This window comes from Sciurus vulgaris (assembly GCF_902686455.1).
Source record: "Sciurus vulgaris genome assembly, chromosome: X".
NCBI classification, from domain to species: domain Eukaryota; kingdom Metazoa; phylum Chordata; class Mammalia; order Rodentia; family Sciuridae; genus Sciurus; species Sciurus vulgaris.
The window spans coordinates 39649306-39670878 of NC_136471.1; the positions used below are offsets into that span (position 1 = coordinate 39649306).

General features: G+C 41.2%; 1 protein-coding gene and 1 pseudogene across 2 annotated transcripts in view; both read left to right on the forward strand.

The window, feature by feature from the left end:
* TRPC5 (transient receptor potential cation channel subfamily C member 5) overlaps window positions 1-21573 on the forward strand; it is a 273683-nt gene that overhangs the window by 219985 nt on the left and 32125 nt on the right. Inside the window, exon 8 of the mRNA XM_079124842.1 lies at window positions 17544-17739. Within this exon, the coding sequence (XP_078980968.1) occupies window positions 17544-17739 (196 nt within the window). The remainder of the gene's footprint in view (window positions 1-17543; window positions 17740-21573) is intronic.
* LOC306651270 (V-type proton ATPase subunit E 1-like) lies at window positions 8381-9254 on the forward strand (annotated as a pseudogene). Its single transcript has one exon. The product of its transcript is annotated as a V-type proton ATPase subunit E 1-like (transcript).

The following is a 21573-nucleotide window of genomic DNA, read 5'->3' on the forward strand; positions in this document are numbered from 1 at the left end:
CGCCAACACCTATTGTTGCTTGTATTCTTGATAATCGCCATTCTAATTGGGGTGAGATGGAATCTTAGGGTAGTTTTGATTTGCATTTCTCTTATTACTAGAGATGTTGAACATTTTTCCATATGTTTGTTGATTGCCTGTAGATCTTCTTCTGTGAAGTGTCTATTCATTTCCTTGGCCCATTTGTCGACTGGATTATTTGTATTCTTGGTGTAGAGTTTTTTGAGTTCTTTATAGATTCTGGAGATTAGTGCTCTATCTGAAGTATGATTGGCAAAAGATATTCTCCCACTCTGTAGGCTCTTTCTTCGAATTGCTGATAGTTTCCTTTGCTGAGAGAAAGCTTTTTAGTTTGAATCTATCCCAGTTATTGATTCTTGCTTTTATTTCTTGTGCTATGGGAGTCCTGTTGAGGAAGTCTGGTCCTAAGCCGACATGTTGAAGATCTGGACCTACTTTTTCTTCTATAATCTGTAAGGTCTCTGCTCTGATTCCGAGGTCCTTAATCCATTTTGAGTTTAGTTTCATGCATGGTGAGAGATATGGGTTTAGTTTCATTCTGTTGCATATGGATTTCCAATTCTCCCAGCACCATTTGTTGAAGAGGCTATCTTTTCTCCATTGCATATTTTTGGCACCTTTGTCTAGTATGAGAAAATTGTATTTATTTGGGTTTGTGTCCATGTCCTCTATTCTGTACCATTGATCTACCTTTCTATTTTGGTACCAATACCATGCCGTTTTTGTTACTATTGCTGTGTAGTAGAGTTGAAGATCTGGTATTGCAATACCTCCTGTTTCACTCTTCCTGCTAAGGATTGCTTTAGCTATTCTGGGTTTCTTATTCTTCCAGATGAATTTCATAATTGCTTGCTCTGTTGCTGTAAGGTACATCATTGGGATTTTAATTGGAATTGCATTGAATTTGTATAGCACTTTAGGTAGTATGGACATTTTGACAATATTAATTCTTCCTATCCAAGAACAAGGAAGCTCTTTCCATCTTCTAAGGTTTTCTTTAATTTCTTTGTTTAGTGTTCTGTAGTTCTCATTGTAGAGGTCTTTCACCTGTTTTGTGAGATTGATTCCCAAGTATTTTATTTTTTTCGATGCTATTGTGAATGGGGTAGTTTTCCTGATTTCTCTTTCTGAAGATTCATCACTTATGTATAAAAATGCGTTGGATTTATGAGCATTGATCTTGTAACCTGCTACTTTACTGAATTCACTTATGAGTTCTAAGAGTTTTCTGGTGGAATTTCCAGGTTCCTCTAAATATATAATCATGTCATCAGCGAACAGGGATAGTTTGAGTTCTTCTTTTCCAATTCGTATCCCTTTAATTTCTTTGGTTTGTCTAATTGCTCTGGCCAGAGTCTCAAGAACGATGTTGAATAGAAGTGGTGAAAGAGGGCATCCCTGCCTTGTTCCAGTTTTTAGGGGGAATGCTTTCAGTTTTTCACCATTTAGAATGATATTAGCCATGGGCTTAGCATAAATGGCCTTTACAATGGTAAGGAATGTTCCCACTATCCCTATTTTTTCTAGTGTTTTGAGCATGAAGGGATGCTGTATTTTATCAAATGCTTTTTCTGCATCTATTGAAATAATCATGTGATTCTTGACTTTAAGTCTATTGACATGGTGAATTACATTTATTGATTTCCAGATGTTGAACCAACCTTGCATCCCTGGGAGAAAACCCACTTGATCATGGTGCACTATCTTTTTAATATGTTTTTGTATGCGATTTGCTAAAATTTTGTTGAGAATTTTTGCGTCGATGTTCATTAAGGATATTGGTCTGAAATTTTCTTTCCTTGATGAGTCTCTGTCTTGTTTAGGTATCAGTGTGTATTGGCTTCATAGAATGAGTTTGGGAGGGCTCCCTCCTCCTCTATTTTATGGAGTACTTTGAGAAGTATTGGAATGAGCTCTTCTTTAAAGGTTTTGTAGAACTCCGCTGAGAACCCATCTGGTCCCGGACTTTTCTTTGTTGGTAGGCTTTTGATGACTTCTTCTATTTCAGAACTTGAAATTGGTCTATTTAAATTGTGTATGTCCTCCTCATTCAGTTTAGGCTATTCATATGTCTCTAGAAACCTGTTGATGTCTTCGAAATTTTCTATTTTGTTGGAGTATAGATTTTCAAAATAGCTTCTAATTATGTTTTGTATTTCAATCGTGTCTGTTGTGATATTTCCTTGTTCATTCCGAATTTTAGTGATTTGGGTTTTCTCTCGTCTTCTCTTTGTTAGTGTGGCTAAAGATTTATCAATTTTGTTTATTTTTTAGAAGAACCAACTATATATTTTGTCAATTTTTTGTATTGTTTCTTTTGTTTCAATTTCATTGATTTCAGCTCTGAGTTTAACTATTTCCTGTCTTCAACTATTTTTGGTGCTGGTCTGTTCTTCTTTTTCTAGGGCTTTGAGCTGTAGTGTTAGGTCGTTTGTTTATTGAGTTTTACTTCTTTTATTAAATGCGCTCCATGAAATAAATTTCCCTCTACGTACTGCTTTCATAGTGTCCCAGAGATTTTGATATGATGTTTCTTTGTTCTCATTTATCTCTAAGAATTTTTTAATTTCCTTCCTAATACCTTCTGTTATCCATTCATCATATAATAGCATATTGTTTAATCTCCAGATGTTGGAATAGTTTCTGTGTTTTACTCTTTCATTTATTTCTAACTTCAATCCATTATGATCTGACAGAATACATGCTAGTGTCTCTATCTTCTTGTATTTGCTAACATTAGCTTTGTGGCATAATATATGGTCTATTTTAGAGAAGGATCCATGTGCTGCTGAGAAGAAAGTGTATTCGCTTTTGGTTGGATGGTGTATTCTATAAATGTCCGTTAAGTCTAAATTATTGATTGTGTTATTGAGATCTATGGTTTCTTTGTTCAGTTTTTGTCTGGAAGATCTGTCCAGTGGTGAGAGAGGCGTGTTAAAATCACCTAGTATTATTGTGTTATGGTCTATTTGGTTTCTGAAATTGAGAAGGATTTGTTTGACATACATGGATGAGCCACTGTTTGGGGCATAGATGTTTATGATTGTTATATCTTGCTGATTTATGCTTCCCTTAAGCTGTATGAAATGACCTTCTTTAGCCCTTCTGACTACCTTTGGCTTGAAGTCCACGTTATCTGAAATGAGGATGGATACCCCAGCTTTTCTGCTGAGTCCATGTGCATGGTATGTTTTTCCCCATCCTTTCACTTTTAGTCTATGGGTATCTTTTTCTATGAGGTGAGTCTCTTGTAGGCAACATATTGTTGGATCTTTCTTTTTAATCCAATCTGCCAGTCTATGTCTTTTGATTGATGAATTCAGGCCATTAACATTCAGGGTTATTATTGAGATGTGATTTGTATTCCCGGTCATTTGGTTCATTTTTTAAATTTTATTTATTTATTTATTTGACACGACTTGGTTCCTCCTTTATTTGACAATTCCTTTAGGATAATTCCTCCCTTTGCTGATTTGCTTCTTTGTTTTTCATCTCTTCCTCATGGAATATTTTGCTGAGAATGTTCTGTAATGCTGGCTTTCTTTTTGTAAATTCTTTTAGCTTTTGTTTATCATCGAAGGATTTTATTTCATCATCAAATTTGAAGGTAAGTTTTGCTGGGTATAAGATTCTTGGTTGGCATCTATTTTCTTTCAGGGCTTGAAAAATGTTGTTCCAGGCCCTTCTAGCTTTTAGGGTCTGGATTGAAAAATCTGCTGATATCCGTATTGGCTTCCCCCTGAATGTAATTTGGTTCTTTTCTCTCACAGCTTTTAAAATTCTGTCTTTATTTTGTATGTTAGGTATTTTCATTATAATGTGCCTTGGTGTGGGTCTGTTGTAATTTTGTGTATTTGGAGTCCTATAAGCCTCTTGAACTTGATTTTCCATCTCATTCTTCAGATTTGGAACATTTTCTGATATTATTTCATTGAATAGGTTGTTCATTCCTTTGGCTTGTTTCTCTAGGCCTTCCTCAATCCCAATAATTCTTAAATTTGGCCTTTTCATGATATCCCATAGTTCTTGGAGATTCTGTTCATGATTTCTTACCATCTTCTCTGTTTGTTCAACTTTGTTTTCAAGGTTAAATATTTTGTCTTCAATGTCTGAGGTTCTGTCTTCTAGGTGTTCTATCCTACTGGATATGCTTTCTATGGAGTTCTTAATTTGGTTTATTGTTTCCTTCATGTCAAGGATTTCTGTTTGGTTTTTTTTTCAATATCTCTAACTCTTTATTGAAGTGATCTTTTGCTTCCTGTATTTGCTCTTTTAACTGTCGATTGGTGCGATCATTCAATGCCTGCATTTGCTCTTTCATCTCATCGTTTGCTTCCCTGATCATTTTAATCATGCACATTCTGAACTCCCTTTCTGTCATTTCTTCTGCCACGCTGTCGTTGGATTTTATTGATGTAACATCTAGATTTGTTTGGGGCATTTTCTTCCCTTGTTTTCTCATATTGTTCAGGTATCAGTGGACCGCTGTGATATTGCAGATTTCCTCTATTGACTTACAATGTCCCTGAAGATTTCTTGTATATCCCCTCTTAGCCTTCAGTAGGCTGAAGTCTTGGAGGAAGTTGATCATGCCGTGCTCCACAAGGAAGCTGCCTCTCTAGAGGTGGTGGCCTTCAGGTGGGGTATATTCCCTGATAGTGGGCAGAGGTGCCTCCACTTGTTGACCAATGGTCATCCAAAGGCGAACTAGGCTGCGGGCTTAGGCAAGGCCTGTTTGGGCCTGAGTCTCTGGTTTTACCGTCCTTGTGGGGAAACCTCACCCGGCACGGAAGACTCATCCGGTGGGGAGGTCTCGCTGGTCAGTTCCCCTCCTAGAGGTTCCCCTCAATTTACAGCTACCGCCTGGGCTGGGCTGCCTTCCTCTGCAAAGTTCCCAGGGGCCCGGCACTACCTCCTGGGCCTGGGAGCCTCACCCTTCGCAGATGAATCTCCTTAGGCTGCCTCTCCTCAGAGAATCTGCCTGCAGTCCTGGAACCTTCGCTCCACCCCTAATCCTGTCTCTGTGCGGCTCTTCCACCAAGAAGCCTCCTAGATCCTGGGACCCTGCTCTACACCTAATCGCCTGGCTATGCGGCCCCTCCTCTGAGCAGCCACCTGGAGCCCCGTACAATCGCTCTGAGTCCCAGAGACCCTCCGCATGCCTCTTCCTCCAGACAGCCGCCCAGTGTTCCGGTAGGGTCACTAGGAGTCCAAGCAACTCACTACGTGCTTCCTCCTCCCACCAACCGCCCGTAGCCCTGGGCAATCAATCACTCGGAGTCGAAGTGACCCGCCCTGTTCCTCCTCCTCCTCCAGGTAAGCCCCCGGGTGTTCAGGAGCGGTCGCTCTGAGTGGCTCTGAATCCATGTGACCCGCTGCACGCCTCCTCTGGGCGGCCGCCCGAGCTGTGGTGCGGCCACTCGAGACCAAGCCACCCACCGCGCTTCTCCTCCAGGCAGCCCCCCTGTGTTCAGGAGCAGTTGCTTTAAGTCCAAACAACTCACCAATCGCCTCCTCCTCTGAGCAGCCACCTGGAGCTCTGATGCAGTCACTGCGAGTCCCAACGACCTGCCGCGCTCCTCCTCCTCCTCCTCCTACTCCTCAGGGCAGGCCCCGGTGTTCAGAAGTGGTCTGAGTCCAAACAGCTCGCCACGCAGCTCCTCCTCTGGCTACCGCCTGTAGCTCTGGTGTAGTCACTCCAAATCCAAGCGACCGCGCTCCTCCTCCTCCTCTTACTCAGGGCAGGCCCCTGTGTTCAGAAGCAGTTGCTCTGGGTCCAAACAGCTCACCGCGCAGCTCCTCCTCTGGCAACCGCCTGTAGCTCTGGTGTAGTCACTCCGAATCCAGCGGCCATGCTCCTCCTCCTTCTCCTCCGGGCAGGTCCCCGGTGTTCAGGAGTGGTCGCTCTGATTCCAAACAGCTCTCCTCACCGCTCCTCCCCTGGGCAGCTGCCCAGAGCCCCAGTGGTTGCTCCGAGTCCCAGCGCTGTGCTGAGCGGCCTCCTCTACGATGCTCCCAGTTGTCCGAGTTCACTGCTCCAGCGGAGGGAGTGGCGTCTCGCCGGGCAGCTCTACTTCACAAAGTTCCCTGCATTCCGGGACCACCGTCCCATCCGGGACGCCTCCCTAACAGGAGAGACTCACCTGACTGCTTTGAGTTGGTCCCCAAGTCTCTCAATATCTCCTCTTTTGAATCCTGAGTCCTGGAGCAACGTGAAATGCAGCCACCCTCTAGTCCACCATCTTGAAACGAGACTTTCTTTATATTTCTATCATATATGGTGAGACCTTGCAGTATTTGTCTCTCTGGCTTATTTCATTCAACATAACATTCTTCAAGTTCATTCAGGTTACCACAAATGATAGGTTTCCGTGCTTTTTATGACTGACTAGTATTCCATTGACTTTTTTCCTTTAACTCTATAAAGTCAGTTCAGTGGACTCAGACATTCTAGAAATGTGTTCAGTAACAAAGGCCTGGGGTGAAGGGTTTCTACTTGACATAACATTGCACTGATTCAGGGTAAAAAAAAAAAATCTTATCTACCCTACCGGTTAGGCAACATTGTTTGCCTCTAGGAGCATTTCCTAAAATGGGTTGTAAAAAGAAAAGCACCGTTCAGTGGCATGTTAATAGACATGAAATTTGAGATGAAATGAATTTTGGAAATTCTGGGACAAAGTTTAAAAGGTTTTGTTACTGCAGGACTTCTGAGTCCTTCCACTGTGAATTTACCATGTAGGGAGAGATCTTCTCAGATGTATTGACCACAGGCACTCTTCCCCCTTATTATTTTTTAAATTATCTCTCCAGGATGATGCTCCAGAGAACTGAATTTGAAAAATGTGGGCTCACTCCATTGCCACACTCATTCCCTCCCCATAGGCCATACCCCTATCTCTCTTCCCAGAATTCAGGGAAAATCTTGGATGGGACAACCAGACTTATGTGAAAAGAAAAGGGGTCCAAGAAAAAATCCAATTTCATTAAGACAACCAGGAGTGTATAATGGCAACTGATTCTCTTGCTAGTGTTTCTCAACAGGAAATGCTTCCTCTCCTGTGGTACTCTAGAGACAGAACTCACTTCGACCTATTTTTAATATAAAGAGCAACTTTGTACTGGCCTGGGCATTTGTTCCCATCAAAGTATTCAACAGGAGGAATGGGTCCTGGCCAATTACCCTTTCATGTGAACTCTACTGAAGAAGTTTATGTAATGCCTCCTTACAAATTCGTAGTGATTATTAACACCCCTGTTGCCAACTGACATTTTGCTCCCATCACTTGCCCAGCAGGGACAATTGACAAGAATGGACACTGTCATACAAAAAATTATATCTTGGAGTGTCAGATAGGAAGAAGCATTGTCCTGCTGGGACCAAATCAGCAGTAGCATTACCTCAACTTTCCCTCTATCTGTTGATATTTTTCTCCTCCATTGAGGCCTGATTCCAATTTGTTTTCTTTTAAATGCTTCAACTCAGGCATTCATAATGCCTATTAAAATACTCGTTACTCAGTCAGAGCATCAGAAAGATCAGCTTTTAGAGAAGGGGAAAATGAGTTTATTTATATATCCGGTGAAAAGTTTGGTACCTGCTTATTGTCATCTTTTTCCTTATGATTCTCCAGAGATGCCATTGTTATTCTGCTATAAAAGGAGACAAAGCCCTTTTTCCCTGGGCATACAATTTAAGGGGAACTCATTGTCCTTTCTGACAACGATGTGACAATACTGTTGGCGATTTGAATTCAGTATTCCATAATGGAAGTACCTGGCCTTCATCTGCTGTCCAGAGAAGCAATTAAGAAGGCATCAAGAGGATTGGGGCCGTAGCTCAATGGCAGAGCGCTTGCTTGCCTAGCATGTGTGATCCTCAGCACCACATAAAAATAAACAAATAAAATAATGGCATGCAGTCCATCTACAACTATAATTTTTTTTAATAGAAGGCATCATGAATACACCACCAATGTAATTCCACATCATGTACAACCACAAGATTGGGATCAAAATTGTAATGGGTCACACCCCATATATGTATAATATGTCAGACTGCATCTACCATCATGTATATCTAAAAACAACGAATGAAAAAATAAAAAATAAGGCATCATCATTCTCAGGATACAGAACTTGGGAGAGAAAAAGGGTCAGAGTGGAAAGGCACTAACTATTCAGTCCAGGAACTCATCTCCAGATGCCTACTGAACACACCTGGCTGTTCCACAGGCCCCTCAAACACAAAATATTCACAACTAAATTCCTTGTCTGCATATCACCCCAACCAATTTCCACTTTAACTCCTCTTCTCATTAAAAGGCCTCTTCTACCACCCTTTTTCATAACTGAGCCAGTTGCCCACCGGCCTAGCACTGCTTTCAACATTGCTCTCAGTGATGCTGACGTGCAGAAGCAGATAAAGCACATGATGGCTTTCATTGAACAAGAAGCCAATAAGAAAGCAGAAGAAATAGATGCAAAAGCAGAAGAAGAGTTCAACATTGAGAAAGGCTGTTCTGTGCAAACCCAAAGGCTGAAGATTATGGAATACTGTGAGCAGAAAGAAAAACAGATTGAGCAGCAGAAGGAAATTCAGATGTCCAATTTGATGAATCAAGCAAGGTTCAAAGTCCTCAGAGCAAGAGATGACCTTATCACTGGCTTACTGAATGAAGCAAAACAGAGACTCAGCAAGATACAAGCAGGTACCAAGTGCTGCTAGATGGACTGGTCCTTCAGGGTATGTACCAGTTGTTGGAGCCCCGAATGATTGTTCATTGTAGGAAACAAGATTTTCCTCTAGTAAAGGCTGCAATGCAGAAAGCTATTCCTATGTCCAAAATTGCCACCAAGAAGGATATAGATGTCCAAATTGATCAGAAGGCTTACCTGCCTGAGGAAATAGCTGGTGGAGTTCAGATCTATAATGGGGAATGTAAAATAAAGGTTTCCAACACCCCCAGAAAGCCGACTGGATCTCATAGCCCAGCAGATGATGCCTGAAGCATAAGGAGCCTTGTTTGGTGCAAATGCCAATAGGAAATTTTTGGACTAAGCCCTTGAAGGTGAAATTAATCCACTGCTCTACTTCTAAAAAGCAAGATTGTCTATGTAGCTTCCTATGTGGCTTCTTCTTTGTTGTTCTGATATTATTTTTAATCAGTGGATATTCTTCTATAGCTAGCACCCTTGGCCTAATGTTAACAATGGGAGGTTTCCTCAGTGTGATCAGGGCCCACTTGTAGTTCTGAGATACCATAGCTTTTATTTGGTTCTGCAACATGAAGTGGAGGGGTCAGATGGTGCTGCATAGACTACGCCAAGTCTCCAGTTCTTTTCACTGTTGTGATTACCTAGTCTACATGGTGACATGCATGTTGCTCCTTGCTCTTTAGGAGTGGGGCATGATTCCTTCCAGCAGTAGTACCTTCATTGGGACCTATTTGGGTCTAGAGTTTTTCTTCATCTGTAAATGTGATTTAAAATCTAAGCCATGAATATTTTTTATTTATTAAAACAAAAGATTTATGTGAATAAAAAGGTCCCGGCCTGAATTCTAGGAGTCATATGGGGCTCTTATTCTTTCCCTCATGAAACAAATCTAGCGTCTCACTCAGTCCTTTCAATTTACTTCCCAAATAGTCTAGAATCCATTCTGTGCACACACACATTGTTTCAGTTTAGCCCTAAATCATTTCTCCCAAAGACTACTACAATAGCCTTTTGACTTGCCTCCTTGCCTCTAGTCTTTTATCCCTTCCAAACAATCTCCCACTTGCTATGTGGAAGTTTCTTCCTAAATGGCAGTCTCATTCTGTCAGCCTCTGGCTCCATGCTCACCAGTGTATCTGAATCTTTTCCATATATCCAGCATCTTTACCAAAAGACATAGGGCCTTGGAAGTCTAGACCATGCCTCTTTAGCCTTCCACTCCTCTCCTCCATAGTCAACATCTTGCTATTCCCCAGCTACAAGAAAGCACCTCCGCCCTTTAGGCCTTTGTACATCACATGCCATTCCATCTGCCTGGAAAGCCAATCACCACCTAGCTAGCCTGGAAAACTTTTACACAGCCTTCCAGCTCTGCTAAGGTATCACATGTTCTAAAGACTTTTATTAACCACTCTCAGCTGTAGCCTCCTTCTGTGTCCCCCATAGCATCTTAAGCACATATCCATTAAAATACAAAACCTGTCATATTTTAGTCAATAGTGCCTGTTTATCTCCACCAGACTGATACTCCCATTTGAGTCAGCTTTGCACCTGCCATAAGGGGGGCTGAGACATAAAGATATTCAAAATGCAGACTGAACAGTTGAATGAAAGAATGAAGTCTGGTAGAGAGCCTATCTTTGTATAGCTTTCTATTTGGAGATGATTATAGGTTTATATGCAGTCCTAAGAAATAATTACCTGATGTTCCCTGGTGGCAACATTTTGCATTAGTACAGTACAATATCATGACCAGGAAATAAACAATGATAAATCCAGTGACCTAATTCAGATTTTACCAGTTTTATATGCAAGTCATTTGCAACAACATGAATGGGCCTCAGAAATCCTATCTATAATTGTGGGTGATCTACTTATGCTTCTTCCTCCCCCGTCCAAGATGACCAAAGTCATCCACCCAGCTGTGTTACTCTGCTGATTCACTTCGAGATTGCTTTCAGCAAATACCCTTGGCCTTTCTCTACCTCTCTCATCTTGTACTTGGGCACGTGGCCCAAGAGCAAAGCACTACATTGAGCCCTAGTGTATTTCATCTTGTTAGTTCCAGCCCAATGCTCCAAGCTGTTGAAATCTTTTTGAATCTTGACCCTGTCATCCAATTTATTAGCTATCTCTCCCCGTCTTGTGTCATCTGAAAATCTAAGAAGCATGTCATTGATTCTCAATTAAAGCATTGATAAAACTCTCAGACAGGCATAGTCTTCACTAGGTAGGTGTTTTAGTCAGCTTTTTCGCAGCTGTGACTAAAAGACCCACCATAACAATTGTAGAGAGGAAAAATTTATGTGAGGGCTCACGATTTCAGAGGTCTTAGTCCACAGAAGACCGGCTCTACTCCTCAGGGCTTGAGGTGAGACTGAACATCATGGCGAAGGGTATGGTGGAGGAAAGCAGCTTACGTCATGGTGATCAGGAAGTGGAGAGAGAGACTCCACTTGCCAGATACAAAATATATACTGCAAAGCCACACCCTAATTCCCACCTCCTCCAGCCACACCCTACCACTTCAGTTACCACTCAGTTAATCCCTCTCAGGGGATTAAATCACTGATTGGGTTAAGACTCTTACAACCCAATCATTTCTCCTCTGAACCTTCTTGCATTGTCTCACATGTGAGCTTTTGGGGACACCTCACATCCAAACCATAACAGTGGGACCTTAGGCAGTTATTAAAATGATAACATGAGGATTTTATATATACACAAAAGGTCTGTACGTGAAATGCATAATTTTTTAAAGCACAAAAATTGTATGTACTATGATTGCAATTATTACAACTAAATATGCAAGTGAATAACAACCTATAAAGACAAGGAATGCAAAATAGCATCAAGGTGAAAAGTTTAACAGAGTGATAAAAATAACTGACATTTACTGAATGCTCAATCACTATTGCAAATCTGGTATACATGAATTAACACATTTAATTTCCCACTACTTTACTTTGTAAAGTTATATAAGATTTGTTGCCTAAAGTTGCAATAGTCATGAGTACACATAAAGCTAAAGAGAGCAGAGACACAACTGAGCAGGCCACTGCCACCTTCTTCCAAACTGTTACCATTCATTTGCAGCTATTCCTACTTAATCAGTGGTGATTTCTCCACCCATCATTCAGTTCACATTTTTCCACCTCATTCACATGGATACCAACTTTGTCCCTATCACAGGCTCTTCTCTGTTCTGATTAGGTTTTGAAGGTTCTTATTGTCTCTGGTTCCCCCCACCATTTCAGTTCATATCCTTCCAGCTACAGTTATCACAAGATGGTACCACTCATTTGTTCTTTCCTTGGTTATATTTCTCCTGTCATCTTCTATAGATTGATTCAAAACCATTCATTTGGCAACTCTTATGTACCAGACAAGGAGGATAATAAGTCAGATGACATCCTTGTCCTCAAGAGGTTCAGAGGAGTCTAATGGAGAACACAAGTGAACAAGTGGAATAGCTGCCATCTTTCCTGTTTGCCATATGGAAAGCACTATGCTTAGTGTTTTACATACACCATCTTATGGGATAGAGTAAGGTGGTTAAGTGTGTGGACTTCAGAGTCAAAACAGCTTGGCATAAATCCTAGCTCTGCCACTTCCTGCCTGTGTGAGCACTCTGTCCCTCAGTTTCTTATCTAAAAAGTGGAAGAATAATGGTAGCCACCTCATGGGATTATGATCAGATATTCAATGCTTAGCATATTAAAAGTACAATAAATGTTAGTGATTAATATTTTCCGTACCAGTAATCATTTTGGGGATAAGGAAAATTTAACTTTAAAGAGGTTCTCTAACTTTCCCAAAGGCATATTGTTATTGGGTGGAGAGGTCTAAAGTTTTCTCTGAGCTACTCCCCTCTATCTACTGCCTTGACAGTCTGATACATGCCTTTATGAAATAAGACTAGTGCACTATGGGAGCAGAGAAGAGGAGTATCTAACCCAACTTTGTAGGAAAGGAGTTAGGGCAGCCTTCTAGAGGAGTTGGAACTTCAGTTAAGATGGGAAGGCCAAACAAAAGTTGGACTGAATGGGAGACAGGACAGAAGTAGAAGTTAGAGGTAGGTGCAGAGAGGGGCTAGCTTTCATCCAGAGCTAGAAGCTTGTCAAAGATACAGTGAAATGAGAAATAGTACAGCCAGGAAATTTAAGAATGGATAAGGATGAAGACGAAGGGCTAATAATGCCTTTGCTCCATCTGGGTTGATGGGACTACTGGAAGTTTTCTCTTTCAGTTCACCCTCCATTTTTCCTTGTAGGTCTGAATTAGGTCCAGAGGTGTATATTCTCTCTGTACTCATTCCATTTTGGAAGACTAATTCTTCATCACAAAGATGAGGCTTTCAATATATATCCAGAGAACAGTAGTTTCCATCTCTGTTCTCTTGTACCCCTCTTAGCTCTGTGATCTATTTATGGACGGCTCCCATCATGCAGAAGTTCCTCCTTAACCACCTGCTATGCATTTGTCTTCTATACATTTAATACCAATTCTTCTCAAATCTTCGTATCTTCAACCTGTGCCCCTTCTTGAACTAGCAAGTTCCATATGTTGGTTTATTGTCTACTAAATAAAAATGGGCTCTTAAATAATCTCCTTTAAAATTTAAAAGATTTTCATTTGGTGTTAGAGTTCTAGGGTTTGGTCAACAAATCTTTCCATCTCTGTGATGATTTTATTATGGACCCAGCCACCAAGTAATGCTTCCCCCCAGATGGAAGTCTTTTCCCTATGAATTCAACTGAGTCTAGAAGCCACAGAGCATCCTATAGATATCCCCCCAACAATATTCTTATCCATCTCACATGCCAATGCCTAATTTTACTTCAGCAGGTCTTTCAGTGGGCCAGCTTCTCCTGGTGACCAGATCACACTGTGATATTTTGTGTACCATGTTGAAGGCATTCTCACTACCAATCACCAAACCTGAGGAATGATCTTTCCTACCACCCTTCTTTCCCCCTCTTGTACAATCCATAGAATCTTCCTAACTAGAACTCCATAGACTCTCCCTACCTAGAACTTCAGCACAGTTGAGGACAAACTTTAAATGCCCAGTTTTTCACTTTTAAAGAATCTTGTATCTGTCAATGAAACAACTAGCAGACGCTCAAGCATTATCCATTGCAGTTTTAATTATTGCAGACATGGGTGCTAAAGGAAGGTATCATCATCCATTCAGGAGAAGCAACCAATTCAGAAAGACCCTCTCAACATACTGACCATGCACTTGCCCTCTTTCTGGTCTTGTCTTTCATGTAATCAGCAAACATTGAATGCTTTCTGTGTTTGAGTACATTCAGCTCCCAGGAACTCTGGTGCTTCAGCATGCCATGTATATTTGTCATAGCTGCTTTCTGTTTTACTGAACCACAGCTGCCACAGCTGCTGTCATCCAGCTGCTATGTTAGCTGTGTGTGCCATTGCTGGCCTCCTGCCTGCCCTGATTTCTAATAGACACCACCATGTTCTAGCTGTGCCCTCCCCAAAGGGCCAGATTTCTGAACCCCACATCTCCCCATTTTTCAACCTTCTGCCAGGCTTGGTGGTACTTTGCATAGCCTGACCCAGACCAGTATTGTCTTCCAGAAATTCAGATCTTGTGATAGATCTGTCTTGCCACATGTTCTGGTTATTGTACCCTACTGTGACTTACTACTGATTTTTCATGCTTCATTAACTGGCACTTAGTTGAAAGAAACAAAAAGCAAATTCCTAGAAGTAGAGACAGTAGAACAGGGGTTTTCAGAGACTGGAGAGAGTAAGGAGGAGGGGTGAGGGTGAGAGATTGGTCCATGGTACAATTTTACAGTTAGGAACAAGTTCTGGTGCATTATTGCACAGAAGGGTGACTATAGATGGCGATAATGTCCAGTATATTGCAAACTAGCTAGAAGAAGGGCTTGTGAATGTTTCACCACAAAGAAATCCTAAGTGTTTGAGGTGATGGAAGATGCTCATTACCCTGATTTGATCATTACACAGTGTACGCGTGTATCAAACCGTCCAGCTGAGTGCGATAACACATGCCTGTAATCCCAGCGGCTCAGGAGGCCGAGGCAGGAGGATCTCAAGCTCAAAGCCAGCCTCAGCAACTTAGCAAGGCCCTAAGAAACTTAGAAAGACCCTATTTCTCAATAAAAATATTTTAAAAGGGCTGTTTAAGGGCCCCTGGGTTCAATCCCCAGTACAAAAAAAAAAAAAAGAAAAAAAAAGAAAAAGGTCATGTGCATAACCCTGAAGGAGGCCCCCCCTGAGCATCAGGCCAGTGCAGAACACAGCCTTCATTCAACTGAACTACCCCTCACTATGCAGCCTGTGAATACAGTTGTTGATAGGATTAGAATTTTCTCTACTTGAATCTGATGAAATAATAATAGTAATAATATGAATTACTTCATCTATTCAATAACTATTACTGAGTGCCTGCTACGTAACAGGTGTATAATAGCTCTGTCTCTGCCCTCCTAAGAATTCACATTCTAGTGGAGATGATAGACAACAAACATTAAAACACAAAAATTCTTAATAGTATATTTATTATCAATATTATTATAATATTTAATATTATTAGTAGTAAAAAATAATTTTAGGGAATTTTAAGTGTTACAAAGAAAATTAAACAAGACAATAGTCTAGCGAATACTTGAGCAACCAAGGAAAGCCTCTCTGAGGAGGTGTTATTCGACCTGAGATCTTATAAGAAGCCAGCCATGCAAAGATCTGGGGAAAGACCTTTCCCAGAGAGAGGAACTTTTTAAACACTTTCCACTCACCCCCAAAATAAACCCAAGAACAAATCCCTAAGCCTCTCGAAATACATTGGGCTTATTAAAAACAGCATATCTGAAACTGAAAAATGTATTCATTCTGAAAGTAGCATTATTCACATTCTGCAGCTTGTCTGTGTGCATAAGAAATGACTGACCTGTGCTACCCCTGAGCTAGCTACGTTTTATTGCTGAATGAAGATTTCTGAATATAAGGCAAAGAAAACTTCAGACTCCAAAAGCATCATAGCAATAGCACATTTTTCGGTATGGAGACTAAGACAGGAAACAATGATTTACACAATCATCCAATATAGACTAATGCAGTAGTTTTGGAAGGTCAGAAAACTGGATTTGAATTCTGACTCAGCACTTACTAGTTGGGTGTCCTTGAGCAAGTCATTAATTCCTGAACCTGTTTCTTCACTAGTAACAATAAAGTTTCATAAAGATCACACTGAGAATGTATGTAAAAGTGCCTAACATACTTACACATAGTAAATTCTCAATAATACTTGTTGGGGCGGTCAGAAGTGACTGAACGGGGCAGGACATTAGGCAGCCCGATCGCACCAAAAAGCAACCAATCAGACTCTATAGATAAACCCTAATGGCGTCTCGCACCCGCTTGTCACTCAGCGGGATCTCCAGCCAATCCCAGAAGGACACGGGTCCCAGCAGGATCTCCGTCCAATCGCAGGAAGACACATCCACCCCTGAGCCTACCCGGCACCACCCCCACCCCAGGGTACAAAAAAACGCAGCCCCATCAGAGCCTCAGCACAACTTCCCCGACCCTTTATCTTGTTGGACCGGTGAACCTCGCCTGAGAGCTGATCCTGATAAAGCTTTGTTTAGATGCTTGTGGTCTGATCCCTTTTTGGCCAGCATCCGATCCTACGATACTTAATATATACAATCAATAATAATTCATATTAAGTATTGATTTGACAATCTGTGAGCTTTTTCTCTGAGCGTAGCAGCCCTGTGAAAGCCACAAAAGAAGTATCAGAAATGGTAACTTGTGGGCTGGAAGTGTGGCTCAGTCATACAGCATGTGTGAGGTTCTAGGTTCAATTTCCAGCACTAAGGAAAAAAAAAAGTACCAGGTACAGTAGTGCATGCCTGTAATCCCTGCAACTCAGGAGGCTGAGACAGAAGGATCAAGGCCAGCCTCAGCAATTTAGTGAGGCCCTAAGCAACTTAACAAGGTACAGTCTCAAAATAAAAATTGAAAAGGGCTGGGGATGTGAAGCACCCCTGGGCTAATCTCTAGCACCAAAAGAAAGGAGAAAAAAAAGAAAGAAAAAGGTAGCTTACACTTACATTCACTTAGCCAACAAGTGTTAGAGCTAGATTTTAATTCATTTGTCCCATTGTTCCAAAATGTGGAACATGTATAAATACTTAAATATAGTAACATATGTGTACTATACTTACTATATGTAATATATGACATTATATATACTGTATATATATACTATATTTGCATATGGCATAAATTATAAAATTTTAATATTAATTAACATAATAACATACAAGCTCTATTTTTTCCAACCTTCTTTAATGTACCTGTCTCAATTTCATTGAAATATTTCCAGAATTGAATACTTGTGACTTAGTGGGTTAACCTAGTGCAATCTAACACCAAGCGACATATTCTTAACCACTGCGTTTACTGCCTATGTAGTGGATCATATGGTCTGAAGATGAAAGAGAGAGTTTGGTAGAGGAAGTAGCCCTTGAAATATTCCTTGAACATGCTTAGCTTTCTGTGTAGACTGAGAGGAGGGAGATAGTATTCCAGGTAGAAGAGCAAAGCACAGGACACAGAAGTAGCAACAAATAAACAAACTGACATGGCTGTCAGATATGTTAGGAAAGAGACCAAAATACGTGAGATCATCTCTTGCCTATTGCACATCTGGTAGCCCTGTTGCACATCAACTCAGGTTTTCTCTCTTTTCTTGCTCTTCTTAGAGAATTAACTAACCTGCTTTTATTTTAAATCTCTTTTAGGCTCTTTGAAACACTTCAGTCACTCTTCTGGTCTGTATTTGGCCTTTTAAATCTCTATGTCACCAATGTGAAAGCCAGACATGAGTTCACTGAGTTTGTAGGAGCTACCATGTTTGGGACATACAATGTCATCTCCCTAGTAGTGCTGCTGAACATGCTGATTGCCATGATGAACAACTCCTACCAGCTTATTGCCGTGAGTAGCTTTGCTTTACAAGGGTCTTTCCTTTGGTTTCAGGAGGGGTCACATTGGTATGGAGCACACTACAAGCCCTATGAGAGTCTGGCTGTGTATAGTGGTGCATGCCTATAATCCCAGCTACTCCAGAGACTGAGGCAGGAGGATTGCAAGTTCAAGGTCAGCCTCAGCAACTTAGTGAGACCCTGTCTCAAAATAACTAAAAAGGGCTGGGATGTAGCTCAATGGTAGAGCACTTGCCTAGCATGTGTGAAGCCCTGAGCTCAATCCTCAATACTGGAAAAAAAAAGTCTGTCTGCTTCAATTGACTTACATTAGCTTTCTCAATTGTTAAATTGATCTCTTTCTTTCCAAGGTAATTCTGTTTGGACTCAATATATTGAATCTTGGTGATTTATACCTGGTTGTTTTAGTTAATAAAACTTTCTTGCTGTCTGTTGAACATATTTAAAATTTTTTTTAATCTATTTTTTTGCCTCAGTAAGGAAAATCATAATATGAGCACAATTGGCTTTTCCACTGGGCACCTCACCTCCAGGGTCAATTCAGCTAATCTAGTTCTCTAAGTGGGGCAGCCCTATCTATCTCCTAGCTCCTAGCTCAGTGGTAAAGTGCCCCGTGTTTGATCCACAGTACCAAAAAAATAGTATAAAATATTGTCTACTGGTATGGTTTAGATCCTAAGTGCTTAGGTAATAGAAAAAGGAGGGGTATATAATGGAAAAAATTTAGGAGTTTAGAAACCAGGGACTTTAATCCTGGCCCTGTCATTTATAATAAAGTGACCTTGGGTAATTTATTTTCCCTTCTTGGGCCTCTGCTTTCTCATCCAAAAAGTGAGGGAGTTGCAATCAATGGTCTTTAATGTTCTTGCCAGTTCTGTGAATCTGTGAGACTGCAGATGAATGGAATAGGCTCAGCAAGGCCCTTTCTAGCTCTGAAATTCTGTTGTGTTTGAAATGGAATATAGTTCAGCTTCATTCTCTTACTTGCTTTCTCTCTCTCTCTCTCTCTCTCTCTCTCTCTCTCTCTCTCTCTCTCATTCAAACCCAACTAGATCAAAGCCTTTGATAAGATCGGTGCTTGCTCCTAGTCTGTCTCTAGAAGGGAATGAGAGCAGGCATTCAATCTTAGGGCTTGATTTTTCCCATTCCTTGTGCCAGTATCCCACCATCTACCCTTGACAAAGATGACAATATTCATGCTAAGGCATTTGTAGTTTTCTCACTAGATGTCTGGCAGTTGATCCTTCTTTGTGACAGTAGGAAAGGAATAGATTTTTCTTGTCACGTCGTGTAGGGCAGTGGTGTTTCCCTTTGAGCTCAGTGACACTTTCTAGGAAGGGTGGAAATCATCAGCTCCAGCTTTCCTGTCACCACCTGCTGATAGTAGGTTTTGTTTTAATACCACCTACTGTTGTACCTGAAGAAAACTCCTTGGTTCCCCTCCCCAGTGGGGGTGCCTGGAGTAGATGACTTGAATGGTGTCTATACCATCTCACACATCTGGGGTCATGAGCAACCATTCTGAATACTACCTGCTGCTTTGGTATTTCCTGGCAGTTTTTTTTTTACCATTTGGAAATGGAACAAGTGGGATACTGATATTCAGCAACCTGATTGCAAAAGTATCTGGAACTGCTTAAGTGGCAAAGATCAGCAAGTAGATTTAATTTCATTTATAACATCTCTACTTCAGTAGTGAGTGTGATCTTTAGAAGGGCTTGACATGGGGAAAAGGCTACAACAAGAGAAATCACCAAAAACAAATATCTATTGCCTCAAGAGGTATCACAGGCTGACTCAGTCTACGTAGAGATCATGCCTTACTGTCAATCTGGTCATTGCACATTCTAGTTCAGAGTTCAAGAACTCCAGGTAATATCAGTCCCTTGAAGGGTTGACTTCCTTATCAATGTTCCATGCAGGATTCAGAGCTGCTGGTGACATAGATCTAGGGTTCTGTAGCATTTGGTATTTCCATGCCAAAGGAGACTCCTCTTCCATGGTGTATAGAGTTATCCTCAAGATATGGTGAAGCAGGGATCACTCCAGGCCTGTGCTCCATGTTCCCAGCGAACATCAGCAGCTGAATCTGACCATACTATATGTTATTAGTTATTTGCAATTAAGTGTTTTACTTCTCCCTTTTTATATCCCTTAAGCTACCTCTGTGACGCTTCTGTCAACACAGCCACCTTGTCACTAAGGTTATTTATATGCATGCACAAGTTACAACAAGCAAAGCTGCTCTTGATGCTATGTTGACCAAATTCATCTATTACAAAATATCTGGTCAGACAGATGGGCTAGTCTGACAATGCTCATTTACCTTAGGCCTTATTCCTACCCCCTGTCCCAACCACAAGAGACATCTCTATTGCCTGAGATTGGTCATCACAAAACATGACGGTCTGTGATTCAGTAAGTTAATAAGAACCTTCAGAGCCAGGCGCAGTGGCACTCACCTATAATCCCAGCAACTTCCAGCGACTCAGGAGGCTGAGACAGGAGAAACACAAGTTTGAGGCTAACCTTAGCAACTTAGCAAGGCTTTAAGCAACTTAGTAAAACCCTGTCTCAAAATAAAAAATAAAAAGGACTGGGGATGTGCCTCAGTGTTAAGCACCCCTGGGTTCACTCCCCATAACCAAAAAAGAAAAAGAAAGAAAAGAAAAAGAACCTTCAGTTTCATTGGCTGCTGTGTAGCATTCACTCTAATTCTGACAAAAAGTGAATGGCATGTGCATCACTGAGCTCCAGCTGCCGGGTGGCTGGAGGAGAGTCCAAATACATAGGATTGCTTTGGTTGTCTCCATTAGGGTGGCAGCATCTGGAGGCTCAAATGATGAATGGACTTCTCTGCGGCAGAAGACAGCCATGCAAATGAAGACATTCATTCAAACAAACCTGGCACTGCAAAAATAGCAGTTGAGGTTAGAGAGGGCTGTTGCCCATCGTCAAACTGCCAAAGAGGGCAGGTGGTCTCCCTGCCCACCCCCAGTCATCTGGGACCAAACTCCAATTTTCTCAAAGCACAGAGAAAAAAGCAGTACTTCACACACTACACTATGATTTTTAACCCTCTAACTAGGTCTGATAAACAACTGCTATGCATTGATACGACTATCCAGTTGTTAAAATATTAGAAATATTGCCATTCCAGTTGATAAATAGCTGCCACTCCAGCTATTCCCGATAGGACACCCCAGATCTCTCCACTATCCAGCAAATAAAAGGTAACATCTGAAACAGCAGATAATATCCAGGACCCTGCTCCAGTACTGTAGTTGGCATACATTCAGACTGATTAATTTCTTAGTCTGAATATCACTGTAGTAAGCAGAAACTTAAAACACTCCCCTTCCATTTTTCAACCTAATCATCAGTACTATGAATATGATGAGCTGCCACACTTGTGATTATATTACATGCCATGGCCAAAGGAATTCTGCAGATGAATTAATGTTACTAATCACAGAGATTATCCAGGTGGGTCTAATCAAATCACATGAGTCCTTTTCAAAAGTGGTTTTCTGTAACTGATAGCCGAAGAGGATATTAGGGATCTGGAGCACAAGGAAGAGTTGATGTGCCATTGCTGTCTTGAAGATGGAGGGGGCCGTGTGGTAAGAAATACAGGCGCCTCTAGAAGATGTGAGTGACCCCACCCTGACAGGCTGCAAAAAAAGTAGAGACCCTAGTCCTACAAGTGCACAGAAATGAATTCTGTAAACATCATAAATGAACTTGGAAGCAGTTTCTTCTCCAGAGCCTTCGGATCAGAGTTCAACCACCCTGAACCTTAATTTCAGCCTTTTGATAACCAGTG